The 24,605-nt window shown below is 39.3% G+C and overlaps 1 protein-coding gene across 1 annotated transcript in view; it reads left to right on the top strand.

Annotated features, from left to right (window-relative positions):
• The window catches only part of LOC138369254 (MAGE-like protein 2), a 32,282-nt gene extending 9,289 nt beyond the window's left edge, over positions 1–22,993 (top strand). The window contains exon 4 of the mRNA XM_069332193.1: positions 22,981–22,993. Coding sequence (XP_069188294.1) covers positions 22,981–22,993 — 13 coding nt within the window. The remainder of the gene's footprint in view (positions 1–22,980) is intronic.
• Positions 22,994–24,605: the final 1,612 nt, after the last annotated feature.

Below are 24,605 nucleotides of genomic sequence, written 5' to 3'. Positions count from 1 at the left end.
AGGAAATAAACATAGAAATGTGCCTCAATGCCAATAGTGACTGCCCAGACAGGTACAAGAGGAGTGTCGTCAACGCTTACGTCGACCAGGCTGTCAGCCACAGCTTAGGATGGAAGCAAGTCGATGAAGAACTCTCTAGGGTAAGGCAAGTCCTAGTCAACAACGGCTTCTCTAAAGGTTTTGTTAAAGACATCATAAGAAGAAAGGTAAAACGCATAGCAACCTCTGAAGAGTCAACCAAAACAACACTTGTAACCCCTATTAGACTATTTTACAGGAACTTCTTCTCGACGGTTCATAAAACGGAGAAAAGGGTCCTAAAAGATATTGTTGATAGAAACGTTATCCCTACAGACAAAAATCAGAAAATACAACTGACTAGATACTATAAAACCAAAAAAACGGCCAACCTACTCATGAAAAACTTCTCAGACACCAAACAGCACGCCGTGAAGTAAACCAACGTCGTCTATGCCTTCAAATGCCCACTTGGGGACTGTAAGCCCCAAAGAACTTAGTATATAGGCAAGACAACAACGTCTCTTTCCAGGCGATTAACGATGCATAAGCAACAGGGCTCCATTAAGGAACATATAATCTCTTCCCACAACCAGACAATCACCAGAGAAATCTTAACAAACAACACAAAAATCATAGATAGATTCAGCGATAGCAGGAGGCTCGACATCAGCGAGGCACTACACATCAAAAAGTCAACACCAGCAATGAACAGCCAGTTAATGCACAACTATATTCTACCCACTTCAAGACCCCAGCCCAACATAGAAGCAGCAAGAGGAGGTATGGGCTAAGAGGCCTTCTGCAGTTACTTCCAATCTTTTCTTTTCATACCCAATTTTTACCTATTGTTTTTGGTTCTGTCTTGTGTTTGTCACCTCACCCAAAACTTTTTTGCCATATCACCTCACCCAAAACGAGTATAAGTACAATGAATTTTTATGTGTAATCTAAGTCTTTGAAAATGTAATAAGAATTACGAAATGCGTTCAGCGTCAGACCATAAATAAAAATGAATTATGGAGAATGGATATTTAAATTATCATCGACAGTGACGAAAAACATAAGAAATATTGAGAAAATTCCTGTTAGAATTATTATTCTTATCTTTCCGGTTCATGTAATATATATATGTATGTCGTACCTAGTAGCCAGAACGCACTTCTCAGCCTACTATGCCGGTCCCGATTTGCCTAATAAGCCAAATTTTCATGAAATAATTGTTTTTCGACTACCTAACCTACCTAACCTAACCTAACTTTTTCGGCTACCTAACCGAACCTAACCTATAGAGATAGGTTAGGTTAGGTTAGGTAGGGTTGGTTAGGTTCGGTCATATATCTACGTTAATTTTAATTCCAATAACAAAAAATTGACCTCATACATAATGAAATGGGTAGCTTTATCATTTCATAAGAAAAAAATTAGAGAAAATATATTAATTCAGGAAAACTTGGCTTATTAGGCAAATCGGGCCTTGCATAGTAGGCTCAGAAGTGCATTCTGGCTACTAGGTACGACATATGTCTATATATATATATATATATATATATATATATATATATATATATATATATATATATATATATATATATATATATATTATTAAATATGACCGAAAAAGTAAGATTAATAATTCTAACACGAATTTTCTCAATCTTTCGTACATTACGCTTCACTGTTGGAGGTAAATCAAAAATCACTTCTCCAAAATTCATTTTTATTTTTAGTCTGACGCGACACGGGCGCGTTTCGTAAAACTTATTACATTTTCAAAGACTTCACAAATACACAACTGATTAGAACTTACGTATCTCTGATTTTATATCTACATTTGAGTGAGGTGGGAGGGGTGATGTGGCATTAACACAAGACAGAACAAGAGGGGATATTAATAGGGTATTAAAAGTATCAACACAAGACAGAACAGAAACAATGGGTATTGAATAGAAGTGTTTGTAGAAAGCCTATTGGTCCATATTTCTTGATGCTTCTATATTGGAGCGGAGTCTTGAGGTGGGTAGAATATAGTTGTGCAATAATTGGCTGTTGATTGCTGGTGTTGACTTCTTGATGTGTAGTGCCTCGCAAACGTCAAGCCGCCTGCTATCGCTGTATCTATCGATGATTTCTGTGTTGTTTACTAGGATTTCTCTGGCGATGGTTTGGTTATGGGAAGAGATTATATGTTCCTTAATGGAGCCCTGTTGCTTATGCATCGTTAAACGCCTAGAAAGAGATGTTGTTGTCTTGCCTATATACTGGTTTTTTTGGAGCTTACAGTCCCCAAGTGGGCATTTGAAGGCATAGACGACGTTAGTCTCTTTTAAAGCGTTCTGTTTTGTGTCTGGAGAGTTTCTCATGAGTAGGCTGGCCGTTTTTCTGGTTTTATAGTAAATCGTCAGTTGTATCCTCTGATTTTTGTCTGTAGGGATAACGTTTCTATTAACAATATCTTTCAGGACCCTTTCCTCCGTTTTATGAGCTGTGGAAAAGAAGTTCCTGTAAAATAGTCTAATAGGGGGTATAGGTGTTGTGTTAGTTGTCTCTTCAGAGGTTGCATGGCTTTTCACTTTCCTTCTTATGATGTCTTCGATGAAACCATTGGAGAAGCCGTTATTGACTAGGACCTGCCTTACCTACAGAGTTCTTCGTCGACTTGCTTCCATTCTGAGCTGTGGCTGAGAGCACGGTCGACGTATGCGTTAACAACACTCCTCTTGTACCTGTCAGGGCAGTCGCTGTTGGCATTTAGGCACATTCCTATGTTTGTTTCCTTAGTGTAGACTGCAGTGTGGAAACCTCCGCCCTTTTCCATGACTGTTACATCTAGAAAAGGCAGCTTCCCATCCTTTTCCGTCTCGTAAGTGAAACGCAGCACGGAACTCTGCTCAAATGCCTCCTTCAGCTCCTGCAGATGTCTGACATCAGGTACCTGTGTAAAAATGTCGTCAACATACCTGCAGTATATGGCCGGTTTCAAGTTCATGTCGACTAAGACTTTTTGCTCGATGGTACCCATGTAGAAGTTTGCAAACAGGACACCTAGGGGAGAACCCATGGCGACCCCATCTACTCATTTCCACAGCTCATAAAACGGAGGAAAGGGTCCTGAAAGATATTGTTAATAGAAACGTTATCCCTACAGACAAAAATCAGAGGATACAACTGACGATTTACTATAAAACCAGAAAAACGGCCAGCCTACTCATGAGAAACTCTCCAGACACAAAACAGAACGCTTTAAAAGAGACTAACGTCGTCTATGCCTTCAAATGCCCACTTGGGGACTGTAAGCTCCAAAAAACCCAGTATATAGGCAAGACAACAACATCTCTTTCTAGGCGTTTAACGATGCATAAGCAACAGGGCTCCATTAAGGAACATATAATCTCTTCCCATAACCAAACCATCGCCAGAGAAATCCTAGTAAACAACACAGAAATCATCGATAGATACAGCGATAGCAGGCGGCTTGACGTTTGCGAGGCACTACACATCAAAAAGTCAACACCAGCAATCAACAGCCAATTATTGCACAACTATATTCTACCCACCTCAAGACTCCGCTCCAATATAGAAGCATCAAGAAATATGGACCAATAGGCTTTCTACAAACACTTCTATTCAATACCCATTGTTTCTGTTCTGTCTTGTGTTGATACTTTTAATACCCTATTAATATCCCCTCTTGTTCTGTCTTGTGTTAATGCCACATCACCCCTCCCACCTCACTCAAATGTAGATATAAAATCAGAGATACGTAAGTTCTAATCAGTTGTGTACTTGTGAAGTCTTTGAAAATGTAATAAGTTTTACGAAACGCGCCCGTGTCGCGTCAGACTAAAAATAAAAATGAATTTTGGAGAAGTGATTTTTGATTTACCTCCAACAGTGAAGCGTAATGTACGAAAGATTGAGAAAATTCGTGTTAGAATTATTAATCTTACTTTTTCGGTCATATTTAATAATATATGTCTACAGGAAAGACTGCTACCAAAATATACTAATATATATATATATATATATATATATATATATATATATATATATATATATATATATATATATATATATATATATATATATGTCGTACCTAGTAGCCAGAACGCACTTCTTAGCCTACTATGCAAGGCCCGATTTGCCTAATAAGCCTAGTTTTCATGAATTAATGTTTTTTCGAAAACCTAACCTACCTTACCTAACCTAACTTTTTCTGCTACCTATCCTAACCTAACTTATAAAGATAGGTTAGGTTAGGTTAGGTAGGGTTGGTTAGGTTCGGTCATATATCTACGTTAATTTTAACTCCAATAACAAAAATTGACCTTATACATAATGAAATGGGTAGCTTTATCATTTCATAAGAAAAAAATTAGAGAAAATATATTAATTCAGGAAAACTTGGCTTATTAGGTAAATCGGGCCTTGCATAGTAGGCTGAGAAGTGCGTTCTGGCTACTAGGTACGACATATATATATATATTGTGACGGTAAAGCGTTGGTGTTCGGCTGTTTCAAAAGCTAGGGGCAGGGCCTTGTCACATAAAGAAAAAAAAAGAGAAAAGCTGGAACTTTCGTCTGTGGTAAGGTAATGGGAAGACACACAAAACACATGTAAATTTAACAATGAGATTTTAATTACGTTAGAAAAACAAGACATGAATAAAATTGAGTATAAAATGTAACAGACAAGTCAACAAACAAAATAATAAGAATAATCACTGGCAAATGAAAAGTTACGTTAAGACAAGTGAGTAATAGCAAAGTAAATGATGATAGTGCCAGAATATTGGCTTCGAGCTGCCACCTCCCTTAGTACACGTAAGCCAAGGCTTAGTCTACCAATGAGACGTGTCAACTGCAAGGAGCACTAAGATATTCTGCCTTCTCTGGGTCGCTGCAGCCCAGACATCATCTCGTGGCGGATGGTGGTGGGGCAGGTGCGACTGGGCACCAGCCAATCAGCGACAGGCAGGCGATGGACAAGCAGTTTGCCGGTTAACGGTGGCGGAGGCGAGCAGGTGCGCCGGTGGGCTGGATACGTTTTGCTCTCTGGGCAAAACGTTTTGGAGATACTTGCTGGGTATATCTTCTATATTATCTTTTGATGTGACATGTGACGTACTTTGGAGGGAAGAGCAGGCTCAATCTCTCTTGAAAGAGATTATCGTCACAATATATATATATATATATATATATATATATATATATATATATATATATATATATATATATATATATATACATATATATATATATATATATATATATATATATATATATATATATATATATAAATATATGTATGTGTGTGTGTGTGTGTGTGTGTGTGTGTGTGTGTGTGTGTGTGTGTGTGTGTGTGTGTGTGTGTGTGTGTGTGTGTGTGTAAATCACGAAAAATAAACACGTGATTAAAAATGTGACTGTCAGACTACAGAGGAACAGGAATTGAAGATATTTTCTTCTGAAGATGTATTAATATACGTAAGTACTTAAGGAAATTCCTGTTTCAATTTTCCTCCGTGGTCTGACACTGTCATTTATTTTATATATATATATATATATATATATATATGTCGTACCTAGTAGCCAGAACGCACTTCTCAGCCTACTATGCAAGGCCCGATTTGCCTAATAACCCAAGTTTTCATGAATTAATTGTTTTTCGACTATCTAACCTACCTAACCTAACCTAACCTAACTTTTTCGGCTACTTAACCTAACCTAACCTATAGAGATAGGTTAGGTTAGGTTAGGTAGGGTTGGTTAGGTTCGGTCATATATCTACGTTAATTTTAACTCCAATAAAAAAAATTCACCTCATACGTAATAAAATGGGTAGCTTTATCATTTCATAAGAAAAAAATTTGAGAAAATATATTGATTCAGGAAAACTTGGCTTATTATGCAAATCAGGCCTTGCATAGTAGGCTGAGAAGTGCGTTCTGGCTACTAGGTACGACATATATATATATATATATATATATATATATATATATATATATATATATATATATATATATATATATATATATATATATATATATATATATATATTTACATATATATTATATATATATAAGATATATATATATATATTATATATATAATATAATATATATTATATATAGTAGTCATCAGATGCAGATTAGGTCTTTCTGTGCACTACAAAGAATAAATTTTTTCTGTGCACTACAAAATGGTGTTTAACGAAGATAAGTTCCAGCTCATGCACTACGGATAAAATGAAAATATATAAACGGAAACCACGTACAAAACTCAGGCAAATCATAACAAAATGAAAAGGCAATGTAAAGGATCTGGGTGTACGCATGTCGGAAGACCTTACCTGTAAAGAACACAATAAAGTAGCCGTCACAACTGCAAGAAAAATGACAGGTTGGATAACAAGAACTTTTCACACTAGAGATGCAATACCGATGATGATGCTCTTCAAAATGCTAGTGCTCTCTAGAGCGGAGTACTGCTGCACAATGACAGCCCCTTTCAAAGCTGGATAAATTGCTGACCTGGAGAGCATGCAGAGATCCTTTACTGCTAGAATACACTCAGTAAAACATGTAAACTATTGGGACCGACTAAAATGCTAAATCTGTAGCCCCTTGAGCGCAGGCGGGAGAGATACATAATAATATGCACGTGGAAAATAGTAGAGGGGCTGGTCCCAAACCTGCACAAAGAAATAACATACCATAAGACCAGAAGGCATGGCAGGATGTGCAGAATACCCCCAATGAAAAGCAAAAGTGCAACAGGTACGCTGAGAAAGAACTCTATCAACATCAGAGGCCCGAGACTGTTCAACACGCTTCCACTACACATAAGGGGCATAACTGGCAATCCCCTCACAGTGTTCAAGAGAGAACTTGAAAAACACCTCCAAAGGATACTTGATCAGCCAGGCTGTGAATTATACGTCAGGCTGCGAGCAGCCGCGTCCAAAAGTCTTGTTGACCAGTTCAGCAACCAGGAGGCCTGGTCGACGACTGGGCCGCGGGGATGCTAAAACCCGGAAGCACCTCAAGGTAACCTCAAGTCATGGTAAGGTGGTGTATAGTGGCGTGGTGTATGGTGGCGTGGTGTATAGTGGCGTGGTGTATGGTGGCGTGGTGTATGGTGGCGTGGTGTATGGTGGCGTGGTGTATAGTGGCGTGGTGTATGGTGGCGTGGTGTATAGTGGCGTGGTGTATGGTGGCGTGGTGTATAGTGGCGTGGTGTATGGTGGCGTGGTGTATGGTGGCGTGGTGTATGGTGGCGTGGTGTATGGTGGCGTGGTGTATAGTGGCGTGGTGTATGGTGGCGTGGTGTATAGTGGCGTGGTGTATAGTGGCGTGGTGTATGGAGCGTGGTGTACGGTAGCGTGGTGTATAGTGGCGTGGTGTATGGTGGCGTGGTGTATAGTGGCGTGGTGTATGGTGGCGTGGTGTATAGTGGCGTGGTGTATGGTGGCGTGGTGTATGGTGGCGTGGTGTATGGTGGCGTAGTGTATGGTGGCGTGGTGTATGGTGGCGTGGTATATAGTGGCGTAGTGTATGGTGGCGTGGTGTATGGTTGCGTGGTGTATGGTGGCGTGGCGTATGGTGGCGTAGTGTATGGTGGCGTGGTGTATGGTGGCGTGGTATATAGTGGCGTAGTGTATGGTGGCGTGGTGTATGGTGGCGTGGTATATAGTGGCGTGTTGTATGGTGGCGTGGTGTATGGTGGCGTGGTGTATATTGGCGTGGTGTATGGTGGCGTGGTGTATGGTGGCGTGGTATATAGTGGCGTGTTGTATGGTGGCGTGGTGTATATTGGCGTGGTGTATGGTGGCGTGGTGTATGGTGGCGTGGTGTATGGTGGCGTGGCGTATGGTGGCGTAGTGTATGGTGGCGTGGTGTATGGTGGCGTGGTATATAGTGGCGTGTTGTATGGTGGCGTGGTGTATGGTGGCGTGGTGTATATTGGCGTGGTGTATAATGGCGTGGTGTATATTGGCGTGTTGTATGGTGGCGTGGTGTATGGTGGCGTGGTGTATATTGGCGTGGTGTATGGTGGCGTGGTGTATATTGGCGTGGTGTATGGTGGCGTGGTGTATGGTGGCGTGGTGTATATTGGCGTGGTGTATGGTGGCGTGGTGTATGGTGGCGTGGTGTATATTGGCGTGGTGTATGGTGGCGTGGTGTATGGTGGCGTGGTGTATATTGGCGTGTTGTATGGTGGCGTGGTGTATGGTGGCGTGGTGTATATTGGCGTGTTGTATGGTGGCGTGGTGTATGGTGGCGTGGTGTATATTGGCGTGGTGTATGGTGGCGTGGTATATAGTGGCGTGTTGTATGGTGGCGTGGTGTATATTGGCGTGGTGTATGGTGGCGTGGTGTATGGTGGCGTGGTGTATGGTAGCGTGGTATATAGTGGCGTGTTGTATGGTGGCGTGGTGTATGGTGGCGTGGTGTATGGTGGCGTGGTGTATGGTGGCGTGGTATATAGTGGCGTGTTGTATGGTGGCGTGGTATATAGTGGCGTGGTGTATGGTGGCGTGGTGTATGGTGGCGTGGTGTATGGTGGCGTGGTGTATGGTGGCGTGGTGTATATTGGTGTGGTATATAGTGGCGTGGTGTATAGTGGCGTAGCGTATATTGGCGTGGTGTATGGTGGCGTGGTGTATGGTGGCGTGGTGTATGGTGGCGTGGTGTATATTGGTGTGGTATATAGTGGCGTGGTGTATGGTGGCGTGGTGTATGGTAGCGTGGTGTATATTGGCGTGGTGTATGGTGGCGTGGTGTATATTGGTGTGGTATATAGTGGCGTGGTATATGGTGGCGTGGTGTATATTGGTGTGGTATATAGTGGCGTGTTGTATGGTGGCGTGGTGTATGGTGGCGTGGTGTATGGTGGCGTGGTGTATATTGGTGTGGTATATAGTGGCGTGATGTATAGTGGCGTGGCGTATATTGGCGTGGTGTATGGTGGCGTGGTGTATGGTGGCGTGGTGTATGGTAGCGTGGTGTATATTGGCGTGGTGTATGGTGGCGTGGTGTATATTGGTGTGGTATATAGTGGCGTGGTATATGGTGGCGTGGTGTATATTGGTGTGGTATATAGTGGCGTGGTGTATGGTGGCGTGGTGTATATTGGTGTGGTATATAGTGGCGTGGTATATGGTGGCGTGGTGTATGGTGGCGTGGTGTATGGTGGCGTGGTGTATAGTGGCGTGGCGTATATTGGCGTGGTGTATGGTGGCGTGGTGTATGGTGGCGTGGTGTATATTGGTGTGGAATATAGTGGCGTGGTATATGGTGGCGTGGTGTATATTGGTGTGGTATATAGTGGCGTGGTGTATAGTGGCGTGGCGTATATTGGCGTGGTGTATGGTGGCGTGGTGTATGGTGGCGTGGTGTATGGTGGCGTGGTGTATGGTGGCGTGGTATATAGTGGCGTGTTGTATGGTGGCGTGGTATATAGTGGCGTGGTGTATGGTGGCGTGGTGTATGGTGGCGTGGTGTATAGTGGCGTGGTGTATGGTGGCGTGGTGTATATTGGTGTGGTATATAGTGGCATGCTGTATAGTGGCGTGGCGTATATTGGCGTGGTGTATGGTGGCGTGGTGTATGGTGGCGTGGTGTATATTGGTGTGGTATATAGTGGCGTGGTGTATGGTGGCGTGGTGTATGGTAGCGTGGTGTATATTGGCGTGGTGTATAGTGGCGTGGTGTATATTGGTGTGGTATATAGTGGCGTGGTATATGGTGGCGTGGTGTATATTGGTGTGGTATATAGTGGCGTGTTGTATGGTGGCGTGGTGTATGGTGGCGTGGTGTATGGTGGCGTAGGGTATATTGGTGTGGTATATAGTGGCGTGATGTATAGTGGCGTGGCGTATATTGGCGTGGTGTATGGTGGCGTGGTGTATGGTGGCGTGGTGTATGGTAGCGTGGTGTATATTGGCGTGGTGTATGGTGGCGTGGTGTATATTGGTGTGGTATATAGTGGCGTGGTATATGGTGGCGTGGTGTATGGTGGCGTGGGGTATATTGGTGTGGTATATAGTGGCGTGATGTATAGTGGCGTGGCGTATATTGGCGTGGTGTATGGTGGCGTGGTGTATGGTGGCGTGGTGTATGGTAGCGTGGTGTATATTGGCGTGGTGTATGGTGGCGTGGTGTATATTGGTGTGGTATATAGTGGCGTGGTATATGGTGGCGTGGTGTATATTGGTGTGGTATATAGTGGCGTGGTGTATGGTGGCGTGGTGTATATTGGTGTGGTATATAGTGGCGTGGTATATGGTGGCGTGGTGTATGGTGGCGTGGTGTATGGTGGCGTGGTGTATAGTGGCGTGGCGTATATTGGCGTGGTGTATGGTGGCGTGGTGTATGGTGGCGTGGTGTATATTGGTGTGGTATATAGTGGCGTGGTATATGGTGGCGTGGTGTATATTGGCGTGGTGTATGGTGGCGTGGTGTATGGTAGCGTGGTGTATATTGGCGTGGTGTATGGTGGCGTGGTATATAGTGGCGTGGTGTATGGTGGCGTGGTGTATGGTAGCGTGGTGTATATTGGTGTGGTATATAGTGGCGTGGTATATGGTGGCGTGGTGTATATTGGTGTGGTATATAGTGGCGTGGTGTATGGTGGCGTGGTGTATGGTGGCGTGGTGTATGGTGGCGTGGTGTATAGTGGCGTGGTATATAGTGGCGTGGTGTATGGTGGCGTGGTGTTTGGTAGCGTGGTGTATATTGGCGTGGTGTATGGTGGCGTGGTGTATATTGGTGTGGTATATAGTGGCGTGGTGTATGGTGGCGTGAGTAGTAGGGATGACATGCCACAGGCTCCTTTTTTTTTTTGGGAGAGGACCCCTGTGGACTGTACAGTCCACAGGCTCCTTTTTTTTCTGGGGGGAAAAAGGGCCTGTGGCATGTCATGGTTTTCAGGTGAATTTGGGGAGTCACAGATTTGGAATTAGGGAATTCTTATAATGAAAAATAATGTCATACGAGTTTGTTAAAGTTCTTATGAGAAAAATAATTTCCGAGACTTAGAAGTTTGTTAAGGCCTTATGGGACAAATTCAAGTAACGTATGTAGCGCTTTAGGGTTTCCAGGAGAACTCTACGGACATGTTTTACATGTTTTCAACTTAGAAAAATCGTCTATGTAAGCCTTAGTTATTCATATAAATTTAGAAAATCACCTGTGTAAGTCATGGTTTTCAGGGTTTCGTACATCACACCCCCCTCCCTCCCCCCTTACCTCGCAATCTCTCGCGTCACCTTTATTTACCTTACGCCCGGCCAGCCAGTCGGCTCTTAATCTTATCTTATCTTCATAATATCTGGACCGTCCCTCCTCTCTCTCTCTCTCTCTCCTCTCTCTCTCTCTCTCCTCTTCATATTATTCCCTCTTCCTATTTTCTGACATACTAATATTTTATTCATTTTTCATTAACCAGTCAGTTTTATACAAATCAACCGAAGCATCTCAATGTAACCTTTAATACTGAAACTGCCTCAGAGACTATCTAAGCTGGCCCCAGCTACCTGCCCCAGGCTATCTGCCCGAGGCAATCATCACCTGATTACCTGCCCCAGACATCCACCAGTCATTGTCGGCATTCGCCACCGTAATAATTTATATATATATACATTAAGCGTTAATAAAACTTATTTATTTATTTATAATTTATTTAGTCATCTAATTCATAGTTTACACAATTTATAATAAAAGAGTTTATTCCCAGTATTCGCCAATCATTCTCGCTATTAATAAAACAGCCAAACGCTCACTCAGGGGCACACTATCATTATTACGCTCATTCAGGGGCCCCCTCAGATCGCCAAAGTCTCAGAGGCCTACACTTTCAGTCAACATTCAATCTTCATCCTGTTCACAAGGTTCCCCTAGCCTAGTCATATCATCATGTCAGTGTGTCCTCTGTGCCTGTCTCCTATCAACAACGAAATCGTTCATGTGTGTCAAACACGATGTTTAACATGCCTAGGTGAAATGTCCATCAACGCTCTTCAAGAATGTAGACTGTACTGTATAGGATGCAACGGGCCTACGCCGCCTGGACATTTTGACGTAACCTGTACCAGCTGTGGACAACTCTATTGTGCAAATCGTAAGTACCGCTTTTTCTCGCACATTCAATAAACTTTCAAAGAAAATATATATCCGAAACACACATACTTACATACATACAGACAGTCAATTTATATATATATATTATTTTCACTTCAGTTCATGGTTCTACTTCCTGCCCATACTGTCGTTTCTCCGTTAACCGGGAACCTCCCACCGAAGCCAGAAACGTCATTGAACCTCCACCCAAACGCCGTCGCATCATAAATAACCGTACGTTTTCACAATAATTTTCGTAATTTTAAAAGTTAATAATTGTATTTTAACAAGTGTATAAACAAGTAATAAGTACTCATACAGAAAAATATTTCCATTACAGGAGTTCCTATTCGTTATCAAGAGAATCTCATACTTGGTGGAATCAACATCCCAGCTCGTAAGTAATATTATTATTTATCTGTAATTCAGTTTTTCCTCTTATTTAAACTTTTTGTTTTTCCTCTTAATAATAATTCCTCTTATTTACACGATATTTTCCTATTAAGGTTTTCAAATCCTCTTATTGTTTTCAAATTTGTTTCCTCTTAATGTTTATTTCATTGCTAATATTATATTACAGAATCTCCCCTGGATTCAACCCAACCCTCTGAGTGGAGCACACCTGTACGCAGTCAACCCCAGCTGTCCCAGGAGCTAGAAGAAGATGCACCAGACGGCAACCAGCAGGCATCCTCAGATGAAGAAGAAGAAGACAATCAACCCCCTGTTCACGACATATCAGATGAAGAAGTCAACGCTCCAGATTCCCCAGAGGTACTTAACTTAGATAACGTTGTTCCGCGAGTGTTAGAAGTCATTAACCATTTCGAAGGTTCATTCTCGAGACATTCGTTCTCCATTCCCGGTCATTTAGACGCTGACCCCAGCTTATATATAAATAGGTATAGGGAATTTTTTATAGAATATATAGACAATCAGTTCAGACAAATACAGGAAGAATTCCCTCCCTCATTTCACATTTACCCTGATGTAAGCCTAATTTTGCAAAAACTTAATCATGCCGACAATCAATATGAAATATTAGACGAAGTATTTTCAATTAGAGGCGAAACACAGATTGTTACACAGGAAGAGGTGGAAGTTCTTGTAAATTCATGGGTTGACGAAATGTCTGCTAAAATTGACGAATGCCTAAAAAATGTCCAATCCTCAAGTGTAGGAATTCATTCCATGTCAGGCTTTGCCATTAATTTTTCATATATTCGCCACCCTATGCACCTTGGATCATATGTACCATATCCTGCAAAATTAAAGGGTAAAGAATCTGTATTTAATCCTGAAAGTGAAGGAGATGAGTGTTTGTTACAGTGCATTGCGGCATATAAAAACTTAGCATTGGGCAGGACTATAAAAAACGTTAGACATCATTACAAAAGCCTTCAATGGTGTAGAAGATTCGTAGTATGGGCAGATGAAATCAGATTCCCCGTATCATTTGATAATCTTAAGAAAATAGAGAAGCTTAACAAAATTTCTATTTATATTTATACAATAACTCATGAAAGTAACAGATACTATCTTAGTTTAGCTAGGAAAAGCCAGGAAAAGTATGCCGATAAAGTTCCTTTGTTGTTATTAGAAGGCAAGCATCTCTGTTTGATCAAGGATTTTGATAAATTTGTAAAGAATATTAACCATAACTACGGAAGGATTCCTGACACTCATAAATTCTGTAAAATTTGCCTTTTGCATGCTCCCTTAGATGAAATTCAGGCTCACGAAGAGTCATGCACTGTATCCCAAGTATTTTCGTTCTATAATCCTAGTGATAAAATCAGTTTTAAAAATTACGGTAGGACCTATAGCCCAACTCACACCGCCTATTACGATTTTGAATGTCTATTAGACCGTCAAAATCCTAGAGGCATGGTGGAATGTAAGCATAAAGCAATTGCTTATGCTTACATGATTTTAGACAGGGAATTCAATGTCGTAGAAACGTATTCATACGTAGGCCCAGACGCAGTCAATCATTTTATTACCAAGCTAGAAGCCTCATGGAAAGCTATTCATGCTCAGCTCCCCAACTTCCCTAAGAACTTGTCCAGAGAACAGGAAAGAATGTTTCAAAGACAAAATACGTGTCAATTGTGTCATCAAACTTTCAAGGATAAGAAAGATAAACATAGACATCATAATCATGCTATTCAGGAAAATAATTACTTAGGTGCTTATTGTGCTCGTTGCAATTTACAATGTAAAAATGCTCGTAGATACTTGACCACATTTTCCCATAATGCTGCCTATGATCTTGGAATTATACTTAAAGAACTGTCCAAAAATCCTCACCGCGATGTAGAAATTCTAACCAAGGAAGGATTGAAATTTATGCAAGTCATCATAGGTAAACTTAAATTCCTAGATAGCCTAGCTCTCCTTAATGGGTCATTAGGATCCTTAGCAAGCGAGCACGTTGCCGGTAAGAAACCCACCAAGTACACTGAACACATACTAAATGGTGTATCCGATGAAGCTAAAGCTCTGTTAATTAAAGGTAAACAAAGCCTATGTTATGATTATATTTCTTCCATGGACGTGTTAGATGAACCTCAGCTCCCTTCGCGAGATAAGTTTTACAATGTTTTACATGACTCTCCACTGTCTGAAGAAGATTATAACAATGCTCTTAAAGTATTTAATTTAGGGAACTGTACAAACATCAAGGATTACCTCATGTTATATTTAAAAGTTGACGTGGGAATGCTAGTTGATATATTTACACTTTGGCGAACATCACTGAAAGAAATTTATGAACTAGATATTGTTTTCTATGTATCACTTCCTAGTTATGCTTGGGATGCGTTCTTATTTAAATCAAAAGTTGTACTTGACTATGTGTATGATCAGAATATATATGATTTGTTGAGAAGGAATCTTAGAGGAGGGTTCACATCTTCCATTAGACAATTTACACAGGCTGTTAACGAGCACACTACATCTAACCCTAGCTCTGATGACGATACTCACATTTTGTACCTCGACTTTAACAGCTTATATGCAGCGTGCATGGCTGAGGTACTTCCCCAGGGAGGGATTAGACAATTAACTGACCTTGAGCGGGATACCTTATTAGGGCAAGGGTTACAACATATCCCCTGTAATCAAGACAAAGGTTATTGGATTTTATGCGATACAAAACATGTATCTCCCGAGGTAGCCAGGTATACTGATGATCTGCCCCTTGTACTGTCTCATACTAATATAACTGAGGAGTTTTTGTCAGAGTACAGTAAGAAAACCCTTAATGATGAAAAACGTAAGCTCCCACCTAAAAATACTAAGTTAATTGGATCCCACTTGCCCCAAAACGACTACTTAGTAAGCCTTGATTTCCTGCAATTGCTATTAAAACTTGGACTAGAAGTTGAACGAGTAAAAACAATCTATGAATTTAATCAGGCTCCCTATTTAAAAGATTTTATTTCAACCAACATTCGAGAACGAGCCAATACCACCTGTAAAGTTAAAGGAAAAGCTTTTAAACTCATAAGTAATAGTCTGTACGGGAAATCAATGACAAATATATCTCGATATGCTAATACTCACCATCTAGTAACGACAAAACATTCATTCTTAACTCATGCAAGAAACCCTTTGTATAAACGAGCTGTCTCTTTAGGTCAAGATAGGGTTCTCTGTACAGTAATGAAAGACATCCTTAAAGTTACCACTCCTTCTTACATGGGATATCAGATCTTGCAGATAGCCAAGAGGCGTTTATACGAGTTCTGGTATAATGTAGTTAAAGCCCATTATGGGGAGAGAGCTAGACTAATTTATACGGATACAGACTCATTCATATTTACTCTGACCTGTAAAGATGCTTTCCAAGAAATGACAAAAGCTCCTCTAGTAGATTATATGGATTTCAGTAATTTCGACAAAGATCATCCCATGTATTCTGCTACTCGCAAAGGTGAACTAGGACTCCTCAAGTCAGAAGTAAAGCAGAAAATCATAACTGAATTAATTGCACTCAAGCCTAAAACTTACTCTCTCCTAACCCTTGATAATGAACATTTATGTAAATGTAAAGGGATTCCTTATCACCAACAAAAGAAAATAACACATGCATCTTTTCAGAACACATTAGAGACAAATACAACTTTTAATTTTGTATCCCGATCTATTCGTAATGTTAATGGACAGATATGCACGTGTAAAACAACTAAGCGCGGTCTGTCAGCTTTTGATGACAAGAGGTACCTCATTAGTCCCACAGAGTCATTAGCTTACGGTCACCCAGACATTCCAGAGCGTGAGGTACAGGTAGAGGAAGAGGTACAGGAAGAGGTACAGGTAGAGGAAGAGGTGCAGGTAGGGGATCCAGTAATTGTAGATAATCCCCAACCAAGACGTCAATTGTTCCCTATTTTTAATCTTTGGGAAAAGCGGGATAGAGTCGCTCAGCAATTATTCCCTAACAACAACTAAGTCTGTTACTGTATTGTCTATGTATTATCTATAACTATATTCAAATGTCTATGATAATATATATTCTATGATTTTATTACTGTATTTGATATGAAAATGACTATGATTCAAATGTCTATAATAATGTATATTCTATGATTTTATTACTGTATTGGATATGTTATGACTATGATTTTATTGGCTATGATATTGTATATTCTATGATTTTATTACTGTATTGGATATGTTATGACTATGATTTTATTGGCTATGATATTGTATATTCTATGATTTTATTACTGTATTGGTTATGTTATTACTATGATTTTATTGGTTATGTTTAAATAAAACTCGAATGTAGATTTCGTTTAAATACTCCTTTCATTATATATTTGTAGTTAGTCTATTGAATCCTAGCAACATGGAAGGGCAGAAAAAAGTTATTACTGAATCCCAGTTGAATATATTTAGTGAACCGTCAAGAATTATTATTGCTGGATTTTCAAATGGTGGGAAGAGCTATTTATGTGCTAAAATGATAGAGAAATATCAGCAGAACTTTGCAAAAATAATTATCTGTGGAAGCGGGTATAAAGAGTTGAGAACTAATCCACTCATTAAACATAAGATATCTTTTTACTCTGAAATTGTAAACCCTTTAGATGATCGTGATCCAGAGGACACATCTCATATATTAGTTGTTTATGATGACTTGTATGTTGAATCTACAAACTCTAAAATAGTAAGTGATATATTTACTAAGGGACGGCATGAGAACATCTCTGTTATTTTTATAACCCAAAATATATTTTTCAGTGGGAAATTTTCTAGATCTATAAGTTTAAATGCTTCTCATTTTATTCTGCTTAAATCAAGAGACTTGTCCCAGATAGAAACATTAGGCAGACAAATATTCGGAAAACAAGATGCCAAGAAATTTTTAGATATATATAAGAAAGTGATTTCTCGACAGTATGGGTATTTACTTGTTGACTTGGGCGTTAAAACACCTGAATCCATAATATTTAGGGGAAATATTGTAAATGAACCCCCATATGAAATAGTGTATCAATGGTGAACATTACACAAGCTCTTAATAAGATATACAATGACCCCAAGTCCATAGGTGGGTTTGGTGGCGTTTTAAAATTGTATAAGGCTGCAAAGAAAACAATCCCTGAAATAACTATAAAAGATGTGAAAGACTATTTAAAAACGTCTAATGCTTATACCTTACATCTATTAAAAAAACGTAAATTTAAACGAAGACGTATCTTAGCACCTAGACCTAAAGCTTTCTTTACCAGTGACTTGGCTGATATGACATTGTTAGCTAAGCACAACAATGATATTAAATATTTATTAGTTTGTGTTGATATATTTTCAAGGTTTGCACATGTAGTTCCACTATCCACTAAATCAGGTCAGAGTGTAAGTGAAGCCATGAAAGCTGTTCTGGATTTACCTTCATCAAAAGGTGTAAGGAAGCTTAACACTGATAAGGGCGGTGAATTCTATAATAAATATATGAAACGATTGTTAGACAGTAAAAACATTGATCTGTACAGTGTATTTTCTCAGGAAACTAAAGCTAGCATTGCAGAGAGATTTATAAGAACATTGAAAACTAAGATATATAAATATTTAACGGCTTATAACACCTTAACCTATATAAATGTTTTACCTGATATGGTTAAAACGTATAATAGAACACCACATAGAGGATTAAAGGGGAAAATACCTATTGATGTACATGCTTTATCTTCGCCTCAAGATGTGACTAGGCAATTTAAGCTCATGTATAAAGGAGAGCAGCAGACTAAGCCACGCATCAGTAATCATCTGTCTGTAGGAGATACAGTACGGCTCGCCTTATCTAATCGTATTTCAAAGTTCAAAAGAGGTTTTCATCAACAGAACACTAAGGAAATATTTACAATTGCTCAAATTGATACTAAACAACCCGTGCCTTTATATTATCTAAAGGACTTAAATAATAGACTTATAGAAGGCGGATTTTATAGAGAGGAATTGACTCCCACCTACTTGTCAGATACATTTGAAATTGAGAGAATTATAAGTAAACGTAAAGTTGGTAATACTACTTTATATAAAGTTAGATACGTCGGTTACGACAGTTCATTTGATCAGTGGGTGAATTCAGATGACGTGAAGAAACTATGAAGAAGCAGCCCTTAGCAAGTATCGTGGATTTATTGAACTATTAGCTAGATTAGGTTATAATTCTAGGAAAAAGTTAATTAAGACTCTTAAAAAGGAACATATACTTTGCTTATCAGAAATATTTAATAATTTCTTAAAAAATAAAATTGAAGTTGGGAAGCCTATTTTAAAGAGACTTTCTAAATATAGAGCTCTACTCCATACATTAGCCTGTAAGAAGAAAGCTATTTCACTCAAGAAAGACATATTAACAAGTAAAAAAGGAGGTAATTTATTGGGCATTTTACTTCCCATAGCTATAAATTTCATTTCAAGGCTATTTAATAAGGAATAATGAAAGAATTCTATCTTGTACCACGAAAAGCTATTGATCAACAGAAGCCTACGGCAGTAAGTGTTGAGAAGCCTACGATGACAGTGAGAACAAATCCTGTTATACAACACTTGATAGACTTAAGATTAAAGCTTAAGGATTATGATTTTGCTGTCTCCTTGTTAAATTATTTTAATACAACTGGACTTGTAAAGTGGGATGAGGAAGGGAACATTACATCGCCAGTTACTGGGATCAATATTGTTGATGACGTTATAGGCAGGATGTGCACTCCGAAATTGTTATTCCCAGAAGATAAACTGCCAATTGCAAAGTTGTTCTACTCTTTGACATCTACACCTAAGAATTTATTTAGAAATGTAGATGCGAAAAATCAAGTGTTTTCTCCTCCAAGTTTGAAGAGGAAGATCAAGGCTGTAGATGAAGGAGAGTCTACCTGGATATCATATTAAGGTGAGTTTCTGTTTATTTTTATCATTTACTATTAGTCTACAGGATGGATAGTTACGTTATATATGCAGCGAGTAACTCTGATACTGATGTATTTAAAAACAATGCTCCCAATGCTTTTGAAAATAGATTACATAATCAGCTGCCTTTAGACCCGAATAAAGCTTATGAAGTGTGCCTGAAGAATATATTCCTGCCTCCATCTTATTTCGCTGTTAGGAGGAATGACCCGGAAAGTTTTATTTCAGTTCAACTTCTAGTGTCTAATAAAAGTTTATCTGATTTGAGTACGGTGAATACATCTTTCAATTTAAAGTCGGATATTTTAGCCAGTGATAATTGCATAGAGCTAACGACTATTTTAAATAGAGAAATTTCTACTATATTTTCAAAAGGTTCACTGAGTTTTATAGGACCTGTACTTAATTATAATTTCCCAGATCACGGGGACGTTTATATGAAATATGATTCGAGTATTAATCGAATTAAGTTTAATGCAGCATTTAGTGAGAAGTTGTTAAAATTATTTATTACAAAGGATGGAAAATTAGTTGTTCGAATTTCTTTATCTTTCGGTCGAAATATATGTAAAGTTATTGGAGCTGAAGTAGGTAAAGCCTATGATATTTTTATTATGAATAAGCCACCTAATAACAGGTTATTTGTACAAGATACTTGCTATTATCATCCTAGGCCAGGAGGCCGTATAGATTTCTTGTGTGTATATTGTGATAAGGTGCAGCCCACCATGTTTGGTAATCAGATTGTAAATATCTTGGATGTTGTTTCGTTTCAAAGTAATGTAACACACAGGAAATTATATAAACCTTTAAATACGACTAATATTGATGGCATCAGTATTAGATTAACAGATCAAGATGGGGAGCCTGTATATTTTGAAAAGGATGGATGTACGATTGCAGTATTACATATTAGACCCGTTGATATATAATGGCATGAGTAGAGGGAGTTTATCATTCTCTCTTGGCCTGTTTAAACATGAGGGTCGGGTTTGTACCGCTGTCTGTTGACGAGGTATGGCGATTTATCGCTCCTCGAGGGAAGAGAGGCGGAGCACTGGGCGATATTACTGTTTTTGATAGAAGACATTTAAGAGGAGGTGGAATATTAAGTTTCTTAACTGGTCTAGCTCGTAGAGCAACTCCTTTCCTATTAAAAACTATTATGCCAGCAGCATTGACAATGGGACAGAATGTTTTGCAGGATATAAATGCTGGTCAAGGTACTTTGAAAGAATCAATTAGAAAACGCGGTATGGAAACATTGAAAAGTATAGGTCCTAAATTGTTAGCAGGTGGCCGAATAACGAAAAGAAAAACGAAAAGACCTGCCTATATAAAGAAAATGGATAGATATAAAGACGTGTTTTCATAAAAACAGTACTAGTTGTATGCTAGACGCAGACATGATGAGTGTAAATGCTCCTAGTGCAGCATTGCAAGTTCCTTTAGAAAATTATACAGCTGCTATAAGCGATGGCTTTCCTAAAGTTAGTCCTCATAGAATGGTTGAAAGTACTATATTTTCAAGACAGACACAGGATATTTTACCTGTGAATTCAAGTATTAACAATAAATTTAAAGACTCTTATATTGAATTTCGTATCCCGGGAGTTAAGGGTCAATTTATTGATCTTTCGAGCTTGACGCTAGAACTGATGGTTGAATTAACGGGACCTGATGGAATTACGGCTTTAGCGGATATTAAAAATGCATCAATAGTCAATGGTTTGTCCCAGACAATGTTTAAAGCTGTAACTGTTTATTTAAATGAGCAAGTGGTGGAAACTAATTCACTATTTTCATATTTATCATATGTAAAGCTAATGACGACGCTTTCTGAATGTAAAGCTGAAAGATTTAAAGAACTGACGTATTTCTATAATGATGTTTTCCCTGAAAAATATGATGTAGATTATTTTAAGAATGCCTCAGAAGACCTTAAATCTAGATTTGTAAAGTTAAAAACTGAGGGAGTAAATTGTTGCTTTAAACTGCTATTGGACATTACAACTTTGAGCGAGTATCTTTTGGATGGAATTGATATTCGTTTGAGATTAGAACTTAACAGTGATCCGTGGGTTATAAACAGTATTGAATCTGGATATAAGTTTAACATAAAACTAGCTAGAATGTGGATTGATCGGATAACTCCATTTGCATCTGGATTGGAGGCTATTAATAGAGCTCTGGCTGAACAAAATACACCAGTTACATATACGTTTGATAAGACACTCCATAAGACGTTCATTCTCGGTAATGGGCAGCAGAGATTAAGTATTGACCAGCCATGGGGGAGCATTATCCCAGATAAATTATTTATTATGATGATGGATATGGAAGCAATATCAGGAGCGTATACACTTAATCCACTTTATTTCGATCACTGCGATTTATCTAATGTATATATTACACGTGATGGGACAAACTTATTTAATATAACTTGCAAGTTCCCGAATAAATGTTCGAAACTATACTACGAGACTCAAAATACAGTAGGCTTTAATGCTTGCAATACCTTGACATATAATTCATTTATAAAAGGAAGAACATTACTGGCATTTAGACTAACGCCTGAGGAATTGAGAGATACCCTTCCTATAGAGGCTTCGGGCAACCTGAGAATTACATTAGAATTTGCTGTTCCAGCGAAATCAAATAAAGTTATTATTTTATTCGGAATTACAACGGGAGTATTGAGAATTTATTCCGATAGGCGAGTTGTGTGTGATACAAGAGCATGAACTGCAAACAAATTAATACGGCATTGAACGATATGAAAGGTAGTAAAGCTAAATATATTGGATGCTATTTAGCGACGGATATATATAGAATAATGAAGCAAATACGGGACAGGCCGATTATGTTTATAATAAATACCTTAGGAAGAGACTCTAAGGAAGTAATGGGTCACTGGATTGCTGTATATAAATCTAAACGGAAAATAGTTATACTCGATTCATATGGAATAAATGTGTATTTGCCATATATTTCAGAGTTTTTAAATTATTATAAAGACTGTGATGTATACACGTTTACAGAGAGACTTCAGAGTTTAAATACTTACGTATGCGGGCTATATGCGATGTTTTTCTGTTACCATCTTTCAAACAAGGATCTAAAAACTGCAATAAAGCTATTTGAAACTAGTTTTACTTATGGAGAATATATGCAGAATGATAGGAACGTAATGAGGCTATCTTATGCTTTATTTAAAAATATGCCGAGCTGCTATGAAACGCTGTGTTATGATAAGAGCGATATTTGTTGGAAAATGTGCTTGGAGACGACTGGCTGAATGAGGCTATAACAAATTATCTAATGGAAAATGGTGAGTACATTTGTTTGAGGTTTTATGTGTATGATAAATATTGTACATGTGTAAACGCTATCTGAAACTGTTATTCTTTATTTACAGAGATGAAGAGTGAATAGGACGGATATTATACAAGCGGATTGAGGAGCGAGCTTCTTAGAACTTCGGGCTAAATGAGTCGTTTATTATAAATTGTGTAAACTATGAATTAGATGACTAAATAAATTATAAATAAATAAATAAGTTTTATTAACGCTTAATGTATATATATATATAAATTATTACGGTGGCGAATGCCGACAATGACTGGTGGATGTCTGGGGCAGGTAATCAGGTGATGATTGCCTCGGGCAGATAGCCTGGGGCAGGTAGCTGGGGCCAGCTTAGATAGTCTCTGAGGCAGTTTCAGTATTAAAGGTTACATTGAGATGCTTCGGTTGATTTGTATAAAACTGACTGGTTAATGAAAAATGAATAAAATATTAGTATGTCAGAAAATAGGAAGAGGGAATAATATGAAGAGGAGAGAGAGAGAGAGAGGAGAGAGAGAGAGAGAGAGGAGGGACGGTCCAGATATTATGAAGATAAGATTAAGAGCCGACTGGCTGGCCGGGCGTAAGGTAAATAAAGGTGACGCGAGAGATTGCGAGGTAAGGGGGGAGGGAGGGGGGTGTGATGTACGAAACCCTGAAAACCATGACTTACACAGGTGATTTTCTAAATTTATATGAATAACTAAGGCTTACATAGACGATTTTTCTAAGTTGAAAACATGTAAAACATGTCCGTAGAGTTCTCCTGGAAACCCTAAAGCGCTACATACGTTACTTGAATTTGTCCCATAAGGCCTTAACAAACTTCTAAGTCTCGGAAATTATTTTTCTCATAAGAACTTTAACAAACTCGTATGACATTATTTTTCATTATAAGAATTCCCTAATTCCAAATCTGTGACTCCCCAAATTCACCTGAAAACCATGACATGCCACAGGCCCTTTTTCCCCCCAGAAAAAAAAGGAGCCTGTGGACTGTACAGTCCACAGGGGTCCTCTCCCAAAAAAAAAAAGGAGCCTGTGGCATGTCATCCCTACTACTGGCGTGGTGTATGGTAGCGTGGTGTATATTGGCGTGGTGTATGGTGGCGTGGTGTATATTGGTGTGGTATATAGTGGCGTGGTATATGGTGGCGTGGTGTATATTGGTGTGGTATATAGTGGCGTGGTGTATGGTGGCGTGGTGTATGGTGGCGTGGTATATAGTGGCGTGGTGTATGGTGGCGTGGTATATGGTGGCGTGGTGTATATTGGTGTGGTATATAGTGGCGTGGTGTATGGTGGCGTGGTGTATGGTAGCGTGGTATATAGTGGCGTGGTGTATGGTGGCGTGGTATATGGTGGCGTGGTGTATGGTGGCGTGGTGTATATTGGTGTGGTATATAGTGGCGTGGTGTATAGTGGCGTGGCGTATATTGGCGTGGTGTATGGTGGCGTGGTGTATGGTGGCGTGGTGCATGGTGGCGTGGTGTATGGTGGCGTGGTGTATATTGGTGTGGTATATAGTGGCGTGGTGTATGGTGGCGTGGTGTATGGTGGCGTGGTATATAGTGGCGTGTTGTATGGTGGCGTGGTGTATATTGGTGTGGTATATAGTGGCGTGGTGTATGGGGGCGTGGTGTATATTGGTGTGGTATATAGTGGCGTGGTGTATGGTGGCGTGGTGTATGGTGG

Source organism: Procambarus clarkii, chromosome 27 (genome assembly GCF_040958095.1).
Source record: "Procambarus clarkii isolate CNS0578487 chromosome 27, FALCON_Pclarkii_2.0, whole genome shotgun sequence".
NCBI classification, from domain to species: Eukaryota; Metazoa; Arthropoda; class Malacostraca; order Decapoda; family Cambaridae; genus Procambarus; species Procambarus clarkii.
The sequence above is the reverse complement of the archived record's forward strand: the minus strand, read 5'-3'. Positions and strand labels throughout refer to the sequence as shown.